Genomic DNA, 17,254 nt, shown 5'->3' with positions numbered 1-17,254 from the left:
GTTTAAAGTCAAGATACTCTATTTCACTGTAGTCTGAGTTGTGTGGTTGCATTTCAAAATATCAAATATCCATTCTTAACAGTTATTGTGAACTAGTGAGTTGCGTTATACATTATGTAGGCTAAATTTTGCTCTGGCACATGGTACAGAGCCCCTACTGTCAGCTGCTTTAAACTGAACTTCATAACGCATATTGCAATAAAGAAGGTCAATATGAGAATTTTGTATGAATGTTTTTGACTGATTTGAAAGAGAATCCCATTTAATCATATCTGAGACAGTTATTTGTCATATTTCCCCTAGAAAGTGTGTATTCAGCAGAACTAAATAAAAAAACCTTACAGTTTCCTTTTATTTAAATCTGAGGGAACGGTTTCCGTTTCTGATTGGCTACACAACGCGGGGTCAAGAACAACTTTTGTCCAATCATCGTTTATGAAATATCTATAAGCTTTTTCATTGGCTCAATCGGACCCGGAAGTTGACCAGATTGATGTTGACAGGGAAATCTCTACTGGAGCTGTGTATCATTTCCAAATTCTGAACTCAGAAATCATATGAATTGTTTGTGATCTAAATAAGCAATAAAAAGAAAGTATCTTTGCAGTTGCGAGGATGGGATCTAAAGATATGAAACTCCTGGATGTTTTTTCATACGAGAGTCTCGTGCATGCAGTCGCCGGTGCGGTGGTAAAAACACAGCTTTACATGATCACGTTATATCTGTAGGGTTTTTATATGATTCACGGCTTTTTGAACGATGACACATGTGGAGTTATCGCACTTTTATCTGCTTTTCTGACCTCCACCTGCTGCATGACAGCATTAAAAACAATTCGAGGAAAAATAAACAAAATATATATATATTTATATTTTTTTATTTTTTTTATTTGTACCTTTAAAGTCAGCATATTAAATGTGGCAAAATATGGTGAATTTGCACTTATGAATATAGTAGGATATATATATTATTAAAATAATAATATAAGTTATTTGTTTTCAGGGCAGTGTTACAGCAATGACTGTTTTCTTTCCTCTTGACACAGCTCGGCTCCGGCTGCAAGGTAAGAAGTGAAACACATGAGTTTGTTTGATTTTCTGTTTTTTCCCCTTCTGTTCTGTTAAAACGTGACCGCATTTCTTTCTGTTTCTGTGCAGTTGATGACAAGCGGAAAGCCAAATCTACTCCAGCCATTCTGTCAGAGATCATCAAGGAGGAGGGTCTGTAAGTTATTTTGCATGCATTGGATTGTTTTGTGCCATCATCTAAGCCAAAGTCTTTTTCATTTCAGGTTGCAAGCATAACCAGTGATAAATGTTTTTTTTTTTTTTTTTTACTCTCTCTCTCTCTCTCTCTCTCTCTCTCTCTCCAGGTTAGCTCCATATAGAGGCTGGTTTCCAGTAATCTGCAGCCTCTGTTGCTCAAACTTCGTCTACTTCTATTGTTTCCATAGTCTAAAGGCCACCTGGCTGCAAGGTCAGAGGTCAACGCCAGGGCGAGACCTCATCATTGGCATTGCTGCAGGTTTGCTTATTTGAAAAATAGTTTCTGTCATATTTACTTTGTGCAACCAGTATTTATACAGACAAGTTGTATGAATGTACATGTACTGTATGTGTTTCCCATAAATTTGCAGAAAAGCACAATTTTTCCGTTTATACTATATATATATATATATATATATATATATACACACAAACTATATTGCCAAAAGTATTAGAACACCCTTCTAAATCATTGAATTCAGGTGTTCCAATCATTTCCATGGCCACAGGTGTATAAAATCAAGCACCTAGGCATGCAGACTGCTTCTACAAACATTTGTGAAAGAATGGGTCGCTCTCAGGAGCTCAGCGAATTCAAGCGTGGTACAGTGATAGGTTGCCATCTGTGCAATAAGTCCATTCGTGAAATTTCCTCACTACTAAATATTTCACGGTCAACTGTTAGTGGTATCATAACAAAGTGGAAGCAATTGGGAACAACAGCAACTCAGCCATGAAGTGGTAGGCCACATAAAATCACAGAGTGGGGTCAGCGCATGCTGAGGCGCACAGTGCGCAGAAGTTGCCAACTTTCTGCAGAGTCAATAGCTACAGACCTCCAAACTTCGTGTGGCCTTCAGATTAGCTCAAGAACAGTGCGTAGAGAGCTTCATGGAATAGGTTTCCATGGCCGAGCAGCTGCATCCAAGCCTTACATCACCAAGTGCAATGCAAAGCGTCGGATGCAGTGGTGTAAAGTGCGCCGCCACTGGACTCTAGAGCAGTGGAGACGTGTTCTCTGGAGTGACGAATCACGCTTCTCTGTCTGGCAATCCGATGGACGAGTCTGGTTGTTTTTCAGGGATTGGGCTTGGCCCCTTATTTCCAGTGAAAGGAACTCTTAATGCTTCAGCATACCAAGACATTTTGGACATTTTCATGCTCCCAACTTTGTGGGAACAGTTTGGGGATGGCCCCTTCCTGTTCCAACATGACTGTGCACCAGTGCACAAAGCAAGGTCCATAAAGACATGGATGAGCAAGTTTGGTGTGGAGGAACTTGACTGGCCAGCACAGAGTCCTGACCTCAACCCGATAGAACACCTTTGGGATGAATTAGAGCGGAGACTGTGAGCCAGACCTTCTAATCCAACATCAGTGCCTGACCTCACAAATGCGCTTCTAGAAGAATGGTCAAAAATTCCCATAAACACACTCCTAAACCTTGTGAAAAGGTTTCCCAGAAGAGTTGAGGCTGTTATAGCTGCAAAGGGTGGGCCAATTCCATATTATATGGATTAAGAATAGGATGTCATTAAAGTTCATGTGCACGTAAAGGCAGGCGTCCCAAAACTTTTGGCAATATAGTGTGTGTGTATATAATATATATATATAATTTTTTTTTTCTTTTTTTTTTTCTTATATTATTTAGTCGATTATGATCCATATACACCTGTACACTAGCGGTCAAAAGTTTGGAATAGTTAAGATTTTTTTAATGTTTTTGAAAGAATTCTCTTATGCTTACCAAGGCTGCATTTAGTTGATCAAAATGACAGTAAAAACAGTAATATTATGAAATATTATTATCATTTAAAATAACTGTTTTCTGTTGGTGCCAATAGCCTCGTAGGCAGCGCGCCAACATATAATGACGTTGCGTTTTGGCGACCTGAGTTCGTGTCCCCCTCTCTGTCTGCCTATAAAGGCAAAAACGCCAAAAAAATAAATAAATAAATGTTTTCTATTTGAATATATTTTATGTAATATTTTCTGTTTAATATATTTTAATATATTTTATTTAATATACATTTTTTTTAAGGATTTTTTTTATCAATAGACACGTCAAAGAACAGCATTTATTTTAAAGAGAAACCTTTTATAACACTTTTGATCAATTTAATGCATCCTTGCTAAGTAAAAGCATTAATTTACATTTTTTAAAAACTTACTTTCCCTAGGCTTTTTAATGGTAGTTTATCACGGTTTCCACCTAAATATTAAGCAGCACAACTGTTGATAGCATTGATAATAATAATAAATGTTTCTTGAGCATCAAATCAGCATATCAGAATGATTTCTGAAGGATCATGTGACACTGAAGACTGGAGTAATGATGAAAATTCAGCCTTGACATCACAGGAATAAATTACATTTTAAAATGTATTACAGTTATTTTAATTTGTAATAATATTTCACAATATTACTGTTTTACTGTATTTTTGATCAAATAAATGAATCTTAATTATTCCAAACTTTAGACCAGTATATATTTAAATTATTTTTGTTTTTAATTTTTTTTATGGCAGAACATATACACATCTGCTGGCAGTGGCGTTCATCAGATTTTTTTCAAGTTTCCTTATCTTCTACTATATGCATGTAGCTTGTGCTGGGACTAAAATAAAGCTCACTGTCTGCCTTTAGGTGTAGTGAATGTTCTTGTGACCACTCCACTCTGGGTCGTCAATACCAGACTGAAACTGCAGGGGGCGAAATTCAGAAATGAGGACATACAGCCCACACACTACAAAGGAATTATGGGTAAAAGATATCAGACATGATATTAATTTCATTCCCTTTAAGTAAAATGTGTGTCCAGTGATATCATTAGTTGATCTGTCTCTCTTTAGATGCATTTGTACAGATCATACAGCAGGAAGGAGCGGGAGCGTTATGGAACGGGACGTTTCCCTCTCTACTGCTGGTGCTCAATCCAGCCGTGCAGTTCATGATCTACGAGGGTCTGAAAAGGCATCTCCTGAGGGGCGTGAACAGAGAGGTTAGACTACTTATCCAAAAACAGACTTTTGGGGTTTTAAAATGTACTAAAGTTTATAGTCTGAAACATTGTTAGATACAGTTTTAATGCAGTATTGTTACTACTTTGAATTATCTTCATTTAGAGGCTTTTCTCAGCAGACCCAATTATGATCGCATATGAATAAACAGACGAGTCTGTTCACAAGATCTCTGTTTCCTGGGAAACAGTAACTGCAGCATTTGTGATATTGTAGAGCGTGGAGATGATGATTAGAAGTGTTAGGGTGGATTTGCCCATTCAGATCAGCACTCATGAGCGAGCATCTGTCGAGTATGAGTAAACAACTCCACGCGTGGCTATAGACGTGCATTATTACCATTGTAACCTAGCAATAAGATTATGCAACTCCTTGACAACTGTGCATGATGTCACAGAACATTCAGATTCCATTGAAGTTCCATTGCAGTTTAAATTCAAATCAGGCTTTTTGGTTTAAATTTTATGTTCTGTTTCCTCTGTGTTAACAGTGTGACTGTGAATGGGTTTGCAATGTGTTAAATTACCCACACATGTCATGTCCAAACTCATGACTTTCTTTCTTTTGTGGAAACGAAATGAAAAATGTGTGCGCTCGCAGCTTTTTTCCATATGACTAAAGTATATAGTGACCATGGTTTGTCATGCTTCAATAAGTGCAGAAAAAGTACATAAAAGATTTTGTGCACTATTTCAGGTTTTCTGAAGCCTTTGTGGGAGGAACAGGCTCAAATTTTTTCTCTATAATAACTTTAAATCTTGTTCACATTTCACACTATCACATATTCAAACTTGGCGAGGCGCACATGTTTGGTTTCCTTGAAAAAAGACAGAATTATCATTTTTGGTTAAACTAACCTTTACATTTAAAGGGAATATGGCATTAGAACAACACCAGGGTAAAACAACACTGTAAATGTTGGCTTAATTTTCATTTTAGGGTAAACTATCCCTTTCATTAATTGTTTCACTATGATTCTGTTAATAGCTGTCCTCGGTGGAGGTGTTTCTCATTGGAGCCATTGCTAAAGCCATAGCAACCACCATAACCTACCCACTACAGACGGTTCAGTCTGTTCTACGGGTAAGACAACAATACATTTGTATTATATTTACCCCAGCCAGTCTCATATATGTTCAAGCGTTTGGGGTCACTAAGAAAGACATTTTGAAATAAATTAATACTTTTGAAAGAAATGTTATTCTTTGAAAGATATCCATCCATCCTGCAAAATGCTTGTCCTATTTAGGGTCATGGAGAAGTTGTCCATACAACAAAGCTATTCTATATACTATACTTTTATTCCGCAATGATGTATTAAATTGATTTTACATTGTTACAAAAAAAAATAGCTGCAATAAAAAATAGCTGTTCTTAAGAAATTTCTGTTCACCAAAGAAAAAAATATGTTTTCCACAAAAATATTAAGCAGCACAACTGTTTTTAACATTGATAATAATCAGAAATGTTTCTTGAGCGTCAGATCATCATATTAGAAAGATTTCTGAAGGATCATGTGACACTGAAGACTGGAGTAATGATGCTGAAAATTCAGTTTTGATCACAGGAATAAATAACATTTTAAAGCTGCAGTCCGTAACTTTTTTTGCTTAAAAATTATCAAAAATCAATTTTTGAGCATGTACATAACCAGCCAGTGTTCAAAACTATCTCCTTACCTTATCCCGATTCACAGCGGTAAGCTTGTAATAATGTTTTATCATTTGGGTGGTACTGGTGGGTTTCCGCGGGAAATTCGAGCATGTCTTTGCGTCATTGCGTCACGTCTGTATGCATAAAGAACGAGTCCCAGCTAGTACACTACATCGCATGTGAGGCGGATCATTTATAGCCTTTTCTTACAGCAGCTGCAATAATTAAAGTTATCATTTTGATGGCGGATTGTATGGTATGACAAATTAATTTTAGAGATTAGATCTATATGTAATGCTAATACACGCTAAATAGCCTACACATAGTCACACAATGCTGATATGTTAACATTAACAATTTGAGAAAGTATAACAATAATAATAATTTGCACAGTTTGACGTGATCTGAGCTAAACGATCGTTAGATTTAATCACCATTGGCAGCGTGATTTACTGTAATGTTTTTTTTTTTCCCCCCTCAGTTGGTCAGAACAAAAGTGGCAGACATGTAAAAGTGGCAGATGACATTTTCTGTTGAAAATTCTTATTTTGGTCATACTTCCAAGACTACAATCTGCGATTCCAAAGTACAGTATCCACACCGGTGCGGTGATTGACATCAAACATTAGGTTCATCCGTGCTGAGGAGCCGTGCCGAGGCACAATGCATGTACAGATAATAATTCCGCAAACACCTCAAACAGAGATGGCGACAAAGAGGCAAAACTACGAACTGCAGCTTTAATAAAATTGGTAATAAAAGCTAAATAAAAAGTGGCGGTGTCCAATCAAACCGTGTACATATAGATGCATTTGCACAAAAATCCTGTACAGTTTGATTGGACTCATGAACACCAATGTCAACAACAAAAGATAAGTGAGGGAAGCCTTGTCTCCACCCTTTTAAGAGTGGATTTATTTAGCTGTCTTAAAGTGATAGTTCACCCAAAAATGAAAATTCTGTCATCAATTACTCACCCTCACGTCTTTCCAAACCCATTTTCGAAACACAAATGAAGATCTTTTTGATGAAATCTGAGAGCTTTCTGTCCCTCCATTGACAGCTACATGTAGATCGTAAAACTAATCCATATGAATTGAGTGGTTTAGTCCAAATTTTCTGAAGAGACTCGATCTCTGAACAGATTTAATTTAGGCTTTTATTCACATATAAACTTTCATCAACTCATCAGTTGTGGTAAACGGAAGCTCAAGCATGTTTTCTTAAAGTGCGAAAACCAATGAGGTTCATTCTCGTGTGTTACGCAGCACGTTTGAGCTTCTGGAAGAGGTTTGTTCTCACGCATCAAGCAGTTTCGGTTGAGCTTCTGCTCATGTTCGCTGATCAAAGTTTATATGTGAATAAAAGCCTAAATTCAATCTGTTCATTATATAAAGCAATCGAGTCTCTTCATTAAATTTTCACTAAACCACTCAATTCATATGGATTAGTTTTGCAATCTCTTTATGAACTTTTTGAAGCATCAAAGTTTCAGTTGCATAGCTGTCAATGGAGGGACAGAACTCTCTCAGATTTCATCAAAAAGATATTCGTGTTACGAAGATGAAAAGTCTTACAGGTCTGGAACATGAGGGTGAGTAATTACTGACAGAATTTTCATTTTTTGGGTGAACTATCCCTTTAACTATGCACGGTTATATGGTTAGTTTCATTTGCTTACATTCATTTAGCGTGATTTATCTCTGCTGTCCCTATCAGAACTGATCTGCGGCCCACCAGTTCACAACCGCTGTTAGACATCAGGGAATCACGCCTTTTCTAAAGTTTTTATTTTGTTTGTGTACTGATAATATGGTCTATTTAAACTGTCATCCTCATCTGTGTTCAGTTCGGACAGCACGGGCAACCGGCAGATCAATCCAAACTCCTGAATAGCCTGAGATCTGTCATGTATCTGCTCATCAATAGAATCAGGTACAATAACACACATTTCACTTGTGTGCCTGTATAGTGCAAATATTCCACTCCGCAGTTCATTTTTAGTAGCTGAGCTGTCACACAAGTTGTTGTCAAGTGATTTATTATCTGCTTATGACATATGAACTCCTCCTGTCAAACGTTTGTTGATTGATTTACTGCAGGAAGTGGGGCATGCTGGGATTGTTTAAAGGCCTGGAGGCGAAGCTGCTTCAGACAGTCCTCACTGCCGCACTGATGTTCTTACTGTACGAGAAGATCGCCAACACCACCTTCAGGGTCATGGGGGTCAAACGCACAGTGACGTCCCACTGAGCTTCCACGGGGTGTTTAGCAGCTCTCTGATGTCATAGGAACTTCATGGGCTGACATGGGTGCTTGTGTTATGAGAAGTGGTCAAATAATGTGTGTTTGTTTTTATAAATGGACGAAATATACAGTACGGGTTAAAAGTTTAGATACACTTGCCTCAGTTTGTTTCTCATGATCTTTTGATTTATAGGCTTATGCTTACACGTTTGATATAAACTGCAAAGGCAAATGTACGCTTTGCCTACATATGAATATATCTTGTATAAAAAAAATATATCTTTTTTTTTTTTTTTTTTTTTTTTTTATAAATGTTTGAGTTGGTCTGGATAGTGAAGGAAATTCAGCCAACTTGTAGAGTTGTAGGGTTCAGCCCTATTGAAACTCCTTCAATACTGTTTAAAAAGCATCCCAGGATGCACATCTTTGTTTGTGAGAATATCCAGAGTGTGCAGAGCTATGATTTAGACATTTACATTTATTAATTTAACAGACGCTTTTATTATTCAAAAATAAGAAACATCACAAGCAATTATGTCATAAGAGCGAACAGTGTTGTTTAACAAAGCAATTGCTATAATAAAAACTAAAATCAAAATATAAAATAAAAGCTAAATCAAATTATTGATTAATGCTGTAATAAATAATACTAAAATAACACTGATTGGTCGATGACTAGGTTTAAACTAGATATAAAGTGTGGCTACTTTGAAGAAGATAAAATATAGGACATTTTTTATTTGTGAAACTTTTTTGGTTTTACTTAGTTCTTTCTTTCATTGGTGTTATTTCATGGTTTAATGACTTTTATTTAAGAATGTGGCAAATAGTAACAAGGAGTATGTCCAAATCTTTCACTGATAGTGTAGTGATACAAATTAATGATGACAAATAGGATGTATGCAAAATTACTGAAATCAAACCCACTTAAGTAATTCATTCTCTATGTACTTATTAATGCAAAATTGCCTTAATATTTCAATACCTTGGTCACTATTTTATGTAGTATTCTGAACTAACCTTGTTTATGAATAACAGCAGATCTGGACTGGTTTACAAAGTGTCAAAACGAAAATAATGCTTGTGACGGATTTGTTTTGTGACCAAGATCATTGCTGTCAACATCTTAGATCTTAGATCAGCTTTCCTGCATTGATATACCATATGGAAACCAGGCTGGTTTTTCTGGTTCTGTGTAAGTGATACTTGATTCTACTTGACAATACAAAGCCACTGACACTGTAACAGACCTTTAAGCTAAAAAGTCTATAGTCTGAACTTTAAAATATCTTATTTAACCAGTTAGTGAGTCAGAATCACCACATCTGAAATCTGAATGTTGCGCGCAGAAACTTGTACATGCCTTATTGGCAGACTGATTTCAAAAATGTCTCTCAGTGCTGATGTTCACTCTGTACTGAAATGTAAGTTGAATCATCAGCATGCAGTTACAGTTATTTATGAATGTAAAATGTGAATTTTAGTCAGATTAATTCATATTATAAATAATTTAGGATATTATACTCATTAAAGACTTCTGAGATTTTATAAATGTGTAATATTTTTTCTACAATAAAATAATTGATCCATGATTATGTGGTATATGCATTGTTTTGCTTTTTGTTTTTCAAGGGAAACCGGGTCAGACAAACAGACAATTGTATAAATTGGCCTCCAGGAGGCAGTAAAATCGCTCTTTTTGCGCTGGTCTTCAACCCAGAGTCGGTAAGAAGTCTCCATGATTTTAGTGACTAATTAACATTTTTTATTAAAATAATTACAATATTTTAATTATAAAAATATTTGTACTAAATTATTATTGTTGATTTGTTTGTTTGGAAACTAAGGTTATGCCGAATCCATTGTGGACCACAAAAAAAAGAACATTCAATTTGTTTGTTATTGGAGATATTTGTACACTTTAAATCATAGTTTTTAAAATATATGATTTTTTTTTTTTTTTTTTTTTAATTGTATAAACAATAACGTACATCGTGCTAACTTCCATTGTAGAAAAATGTTATTCTATTCCTGTGGTAAAATCTTAACGCTGAGCCTCCAACCAAAACCGGTGAGGATTCCAATTGGCCCTCTGGTTCCACCGAGAACAGAGAGCAGTGATGTGATTGGTTTAGTAGGTCATCGTTCAACACAGTCGATCGTTCGTCTCTTTCGCGGAAGTCATTTACATGAGCCTATTGGTTATTTGCAATGCCAGTCTTCAAAGTGCTCGCCCACTATTGGATGGATCCTAAAAACGGGCGGGGTTCCGGTTGAAGTTTACTGGATATCGGAAACGATTAGTGAAGTCCAGTCCAGTGGAATACCAATAGATGAGATGTATCAACCATTGTAAAGTAAGACAACTGTTAAACTTATCATGTTTAAGCCTTGTTTTGACATGCTAACGCTGCATGCGCAATCTTTTGTTCGAATACTTCCAGGGTGTTTAATATTGCATTATGAGCTTGCTGGAAGTTGCATTGTGTAGTTGGGAACAGCAAGCACATGGTCTGAGTTTGCTTGTCAGGTTACTGTGCCATATGTTTGCTGGGTGAGACAGCATATTTTTTGGGCTGTCATACGTGTGACTGAAGATTATAAGGGATACAGGTCACCTTGGCCACAGTGGGCATAGGAGGGTGCTTGTGGTCCTGATGCTGTGAAGGTGGGACTGTTATGTAACATGCATCATGACATGTTGTCTTTATTCTTTTAATGCATGCATCTGTCATTAGGTGAGTTTGCGTATTATGACAGCTCTTATAACGTGTTTTTTTAAAGCTTTTAAAGTGTGTTGTTTTGCCTTTGGTTCAAAAGTACTATATCATATTTTTTGTACACGATACCATGGTAAATAATACCAAGTTTTTCTGCACATGTAATATGATACTGCCCATGTTTATTTTGACATTATGCTATTATCATACCATGTGTAATATCAGACTGTATGAAGGTGGTAATCAAGTTCCAAGGTGTATGAAAGTATCAATTTTTGTTTTTAAATCATTTAGACACTTTACCAGCTAAAGTCATGTTGAAGCTTATGGTCATAAAGATGCATTTGAACTCTGTATGACTGCATTATTCCTTTATAAGCAATAGTTTAATGTCCTGTTTTGCAAAAATTTTGTTGGTTTGTTAATTCAAATGATTTTTAACAGGCTTGAAAGTTTTTTTTTTTTATTTTATTTATTAATATAAAATATATTAAGGTAAATATGTTTATGAAAATCTATAATTCTAAAAGATAATACATATTTATATTTTTATTTATTACAATAAAATGGGCTCAAGTTTCTGTTAAGTGTCTTGGGATGTATTGCATGATGCGAAAGACTTATTAATCTGTCTTTCTGTTGCATCAGCAATTTTAACTGCAGGTTGGAAACATGAGTATACAATATTCAACATATACACAATAATACCACAGTTTATGATCAACAAGCATGACTTCTGCTTCACAAGTTGTGTATAAACTAGGTCAGCTTATGATTCATAGTGACTAAATAAAGTGGGACAAAAGAAACTCCAACTTCTGCTTCATTTCACACTATATAGAGACTTTGAGACTAAAATTGTAAAAACAACAGTCCTCACTTATTTGTGTAATATATCTACCATGCCTACATTTTTTTTTTTTTTTTTCCCTCCACTCTTACTTTTGTGCTTTTGTCTTGCAGCTCAGGTTTCAAGGAATGTTCCAGGTTCAAGTTCAACCTTATCAACAGCAAAAATGTACAGCTTGTACTTTAGATAAAGCACTTATATTGGTTCTTCTGCTAATATGTGTTATTTGAGCTGTGAGATTGTCTAATTTGTCCTTTTAGTTGTGGAACTGCTGTTTTAGGTGGAAAGACTTCTGGTTATGGGTTACCGCCTTAATTCTAGTGTGTGGATTTCGGTCTTTGTGCGGACCATGTCGGTACTGAGGGATGACGAGTCAAAATGATTTTCTGTGGCATGCTGTTGATGGAGCTGATTGAACTCAGAACATTCCTCTATGCAACAAAACCTTATGCATTATAAAAAGTAAAAATATAGGCCTACAGTATATATACTGTGTGCATATATAGGCCGAGGGCCAGTGTAAAGGCCCGTATGCACAAAGAACGATAACTATAACAATAACTATATTAGCATCCACACCAGCATATGTTATCATATGTTATGTTTATTATAAGCACGCACTGCAGTTTTGTTGCCTGTCTCTTTAAATGCTCAAGCTCTTTTCTACTATAAAAAATTATGTTCTGTAATTGAAATGAAGCTGAAATAAAATATAGCTATAAGGTTAAACTTAAACTTGAAAAAACTGAAAAAAAAAAAGCTGAAATAAACAAGTTTAAGTTGAAGTACTAAACGTGCTAAAACCGAAATAAAAATATAAAACAAAACAAAACCTAAAGAATTTACTAAATTACTAAATCTTAAACTAAAATCAAAGTATTAATATTATGGTATATAAATAATACTGTATTGTAAAATACTGAAAATCTTGTACAACAACATGCATTTTTATTCTTTGCTAACTTGCAAAAGTTTTGCTTTCTGTTATATATGTATTTCATATTATCTTTGTGACAAATCAGCAAAATTTGCAACAGCAGTGTTATCTAGCTTGCTAACAGATTCGGTTTTGTGGAAACTACAAACATCTCTTGTGATATATGTTGATAACTATAAACCAGTTCGTACTGTTTTGCCTTGTACATGTCTGCATTGTTTTCCAGAAGAAGTTCATGAAATGTATGTGGTTACATCAAAGCTGTAATTTCCAGCTTGTTGTTTTGTAGTTCTAAAGAAAAATCATTTTTGTAAAGAAAAATAAGAATATTTCTAAAATAAGTATTTATTTATTAAAATAAATTAAATGTTTGTAACATAAAAATACTTATCACGATCATTCTTTTGTGGTTGGGGTCAATGAACATGTTGACATAGTGAGTAAAAAATTGAAACTACTGGCAAAACAATCCTTATTGTTGAATCCTGATGATCTTCTAATGCCCCTAATGTAAACTGATTTCATAGATGTTTTTTTTTTTTTATTATTATTATTATTATTATTATTATTAGCTAATCTTTCTTTTCCTATTTTTCTTTCTTTTAGTTGGTGGTGCCTCAAACCTGACATGGAATTACTCCGGACTCTTTTGAACAGGGAATAAATCAGGTAACTGAATCACAGGCAACTAAACGTAAACACCTCTGGGTATTATGGGTATTTTTACTTAACCTGTTCTACAATATTTCATGTGTGTTTAAATAAATCTGTCATGAAAACAGATTTTTATGACAGTCACCCTTTAAATGTTTATATTTCAAAAAACGAATTGAAGTAGAAATACAATTATGTAAGTCAAAGGGTTATTATATTATATTCTTCCTTATTGTGTAATTTAAATGTTTGTACACAAATCAGTTAATTTGAACCTTTAATAGTCCTGTACCAATTGGCAGGGTTCCCTGTATAGGTTACAGCATTAGTTGACAGATATTGTTTTCCTTGAGAAAGTTTGACGTGTACTCTACCTGATATACATCCAAATGAATAAATATCGTATTTGAATTTAAACAAAGTTAGAATTGAGTTGAATCAAATCACAAGCCTGTGAATTAGAAATCGAATTGTGAAATTTGTGTCAATACCCAGCCCTAGCCATATAGCCTAGAAGTAAAAGTCAATATGAAACGCCATACACAATTTTGCTTCTGTAATCCGATTCATCTCAGAAAGAAAAAAACAACTGAAAGTCACTTGGCATTGTGGGCCACTTTAGTACCAAGCTGTTGGCCCGCCCGCTCCTGGCATGGATTAGCCAGCTGCCACTTTGCAGAGGCACCAGGCACACGGCATGACATTCTGACCCAGTGACCTCATCTTTTGGGTGATGTGTTTAGTCTTAAAATGTTGACTTGTCTATGCCCTACTTGTTTAGCTTGGTAAACAGTAAAAACAACCATCCAACTGCCTGCTGTTAAAGCTGATCATAACGCCAGAGAGCATTTGTGGAGGGACAATTCATCTCAGAGAGAATGGTGTTTTGCATTTTGGCCCAGATAAAAGCAAACAGCCTGACCACCAAAGCCAAAATAAGAAACTGACCACAGTTTCACAATTCAAAGACCTGAGGGAAACCTTGCTTATGCTGGAGGCCTGGGTTTAAGTCATATCCCATTCCTCACACATGAAAGTAGCCAGAACACCCAGAATTTGTTTGCGCACTGGCTTTAATTGGACTGTCTTTTTGCTGGGAGGTAATAAAACAGTGTATCGGAAAGACTGTAACTTCTGCATAGTGTATTAGTAATAGCAATGAACGTTTAGTGATGTCAGCAAGTGCAGTATGTTCCCAGCAGTTGAGCATCAGTTTCCCATAAAAATCAATAAATCATATACATTTCGTGTAAGTGTATAGTGTAGTTAGCAGGAGTGTGTCCGGCAGCACAGTCAGGATGTCAGAGAGCATGTTTTAAAATCCATCCATCCATCCATCCATCCATCCATCCATCCATCCATCCATCCATCCATCCATCCATCCATCCATCCATCCATCCATCCATCCATCCATCCATCCATCCATCCATCCATCCATCCATCCATCCATCCATCCATCCATCCATCCATCCATCCATCCATCCATCCATCCATCCATCCATCCATCCATCCATCCATCCATCCATCCATCCATCCATCGTTTTTGAAGTCTCTAATGCTCATTGAGACTGCATTTATTTGATTAAAAATACAAAAACAGGAATATTGTGGAATATTATTATAATTTAAAATAAATATTTTCTATTTGAATATCTTTTTAAACATAATTTATTCCTGTGATGGCAAAGCTGAATTTTCAGCATCATTACTGCAGTCTTCAGTGTCACATGATCCTTCAGAAATCATTCTAATAGGCTGATTTGGTGCTATATATGTAAATGTAAATCTCTATACATCTCTATCTATATCTATAAACCCACAAAGTCTGGCCCAAACAGTACATCTGGTGTCTTGCAGTCCCTTTTCCCAACACTTCCCTGTGTTCATTGTCGCTCTCAGCACATTTCACTCACCACAAATACTCCCACTCATATTTTTAGTATTACTTCACAGAAATGTTCTGTGAACCAATGGAAGGGAAGAAAAAGAAGCATATTACAGAAAAACAAACGAGTTAGCAAAGCAATTTTACTGCAGTGCTGAGAAACTGAGATGTAAACAGAATGCACCTGTCAATCATGTTTTCCCATCGTGACATCATTCATCACCATGGCGATAGATTCCAGCAGCACTGTTTTGCTCAGATGGCCTGATGAGAATGAAGCGTGTGCGTTTGTGTGACTCACTTGGCACATGACTAAGCTGTTATCTGTTCCTCTCTTTATCTCTGTACTCGAACCCTGTAGAGAGAAATGCATTTCTGAACACACCTGACACTCTATCAAAACCAATTCTCTTGTTCTGCAGCAAAGTGTTTCGGTTTCTGATAATAACCCTCTGTGCAGATAGATTGTCTGATCTGTATGACTTTTTCTGTTCCACAAAATCAGACATCTTAAGAATCTTTATTTATTTTTTCGGCTTATACAGGACAAATAACACCATCAAATCATCGAGAGCTCAGTGAGAAGCCTTACTACATCAATGAAATTTACTGACATTGTCATTTGTGATTCATGCCATTGTTTGACAAGAACAGGAAACATTCATTTTTTTTTTTATTCATTTTTTCACCTAATTGGGCTCAAAATAAGAAAAAACTCTTCATTAAATATTGCTCCATTATTAAATTGTTTTACCAAGTACATACTTCATATGGCTCCCGCTTGAGTTTGCAGGTTTGTTGGCTTTGTTGATGCTTGCAACTTCTCAGTAAACTAGCTGAATTAACAATGTTATTTCCCTATTATTCAAAGCAAGGTAATAGGATCTGACAATGATCTTTTTTCTGAAGGGGGGATTTTGTAACTTGAGATCAGTTTTGATGGAAGCAGACTCCATTTTACTGAGGAACTCGAGAGGTTATTATTGAAATTCCACTGAAAAAGAGAAATCTGTCATTTGAAATGTACTAATTATAATGTTACAGTATCATAGTTCTTTCAAAAGAGTGAATTGTGTGTAACAACACCGTCAAACTGTCCAGAATATATATATATATATATATATATATATATATATATATATATATATATATATATATATATATAATATATATATAATATATTTTTTAAATGATACAGATCTTACTTGTAGCAATTACAATTACAAGATTATTCAGGACATTTCAATGTTCCACATTGATAGTTCCAAAATGTATCCAATTCTGTAGCATACATTATTACATTAACCATATTTTCTCATGTTGTGCTTTTTTACATGAGAAAACTTTTTGACACATATATCACTTTTTTTGAATAGGTGTTGGAGACATTCTAAAATTTTGTTTTTGAGCATTTTAAATGTGCTAAATGTTCAAAACAGAATTTTTCATCATTTAAGCATTTTAGATGATGCAGACAATGCTAAAATTCTGTTTTTGAACATCTTTCAAGTTCTGTAATTGAGTGTAAAAAGTGTAATGTGAGCTCTTTAGGTTTGCCAAGACATTTCCCCATGACACAGAATATGTAAAGGTCAGAGCAGACATGCTCTCAATTTTCAAATAATCTTTTCAAGCTTTCTAACATTGGAAATGTATGGTTGGAAAGAGTGACCTCATTAGCAGATGTGGCCATGACGGATTTTTTGACTCAGTGTTGGGATGATGGCATGTGTTTATGTGTGTTGGATACCTTCACAACCTGTCCCTGCAAAGATGCTGCTTTCTGCATGTGAAGTGTTATAACATGTTACCATGGTGATGGTGTTTGTCATCTGCTTAAAATGCTTGCAGCAGTTTGTGTTACCACTGTCTTTTTCTGTTGCAGTGAGATCATATATCTCTTCACTACACACACACACACACACACAATCTTTATGAGCTGAATGCCTCATTTCTTTGTTATGTAACTAAAGGTCATGTTCACAATTTTGTACTTTTTCATGGAAAATATCCTTGTACATA

The 17,254-nt window shown here is 35.4% G+C and overlaps 2 protein-coding genes across 8 annotated transcripts in view; both read left to right on the top strand.

The window, feature by feature from the left end:
• Window positions 1-481: 481 nt before the first annotated feature.
• Window positions 482-9,778, top strand: slc25a17 (solute carrier family 25 member 17). Of its 2 annotated transcripts, none has more exons than XM_051886876.1 (9): window positions 482-690; window positions 1,004-1,064; window positions 1,159-1,225; window positions 1,374-1,525; window positions 3,913-4,029; window positions 4,119-4,267; window positions 5,274-5,369; window positions 7,789-7,874; window positions 8,042-9,778. In XM_051886876.1, exons 1-9 carry the CDS (start codon window positions 616-618, stop codon window positions 8,190-8,192), a joined length of 954 nt encoding a protein of 317 aa, XP_051742836.1. In that variant the 5' UTR covers window positions 482-615; the 3' UTR covers window positions 8,193-9,778. The 2 variants fall into 2 exon arrangements, with proteins under 2 accessions (XP_051742836.1, XP_051742837.1); XM_051886877.1 differs by having other exon boundaries at window positions 510-682.
• A 662-nt stretch (window positions 9,779-10,440) lies between these two features.
• Window positions 10,441-17,254, top strand: part of mrtfaa (myocardin related transcription factor Aa) — a 49,827-nt gene continuing 43,013 nt past the window's right edge. For 2 of the 6 annotated variants that reach the window (XM_051886871.1, XM_051886870.1), the window contains exons 1-2: window positions 10,441-10,543; window positions 13,300-13,362. The gene's annotated coding sequence lies outside the window, so the exon portion shown is untranslated. Of the gene's footprint in view, window positions 10,544-10,835; window positions 10,855-10,905; window positions 10,925-13,299; window positions 13,363-17,254 lie in introns of those variants that run through there. The other 4 variants (XM_051886872.1, XM_051886867.1, XM_051886869.1 and 1 more) reach the window with 3 other exon arrangements.

The sequence above is a fragment of the Ctenopharyngodon idella genome, chromosome 3, assembly GCF_019924925.1.
Source record: "Ctenopharyngodon idella isolate HZGC_01 chromosome 3, HZGC01, whole genome shotgun sequence".
Classification (NCBI taxonomy): domain Eukaryota; kingdom Metazoa; phylum Chordata; class Actinopteri; order Cypriniformes; family Xenocyprididae; genus Ctenopharyngodon; species Ctenopharyngodon idella.
This window is presented reverse-complemented; position numbering and strand designations above follow the sequence as displayed.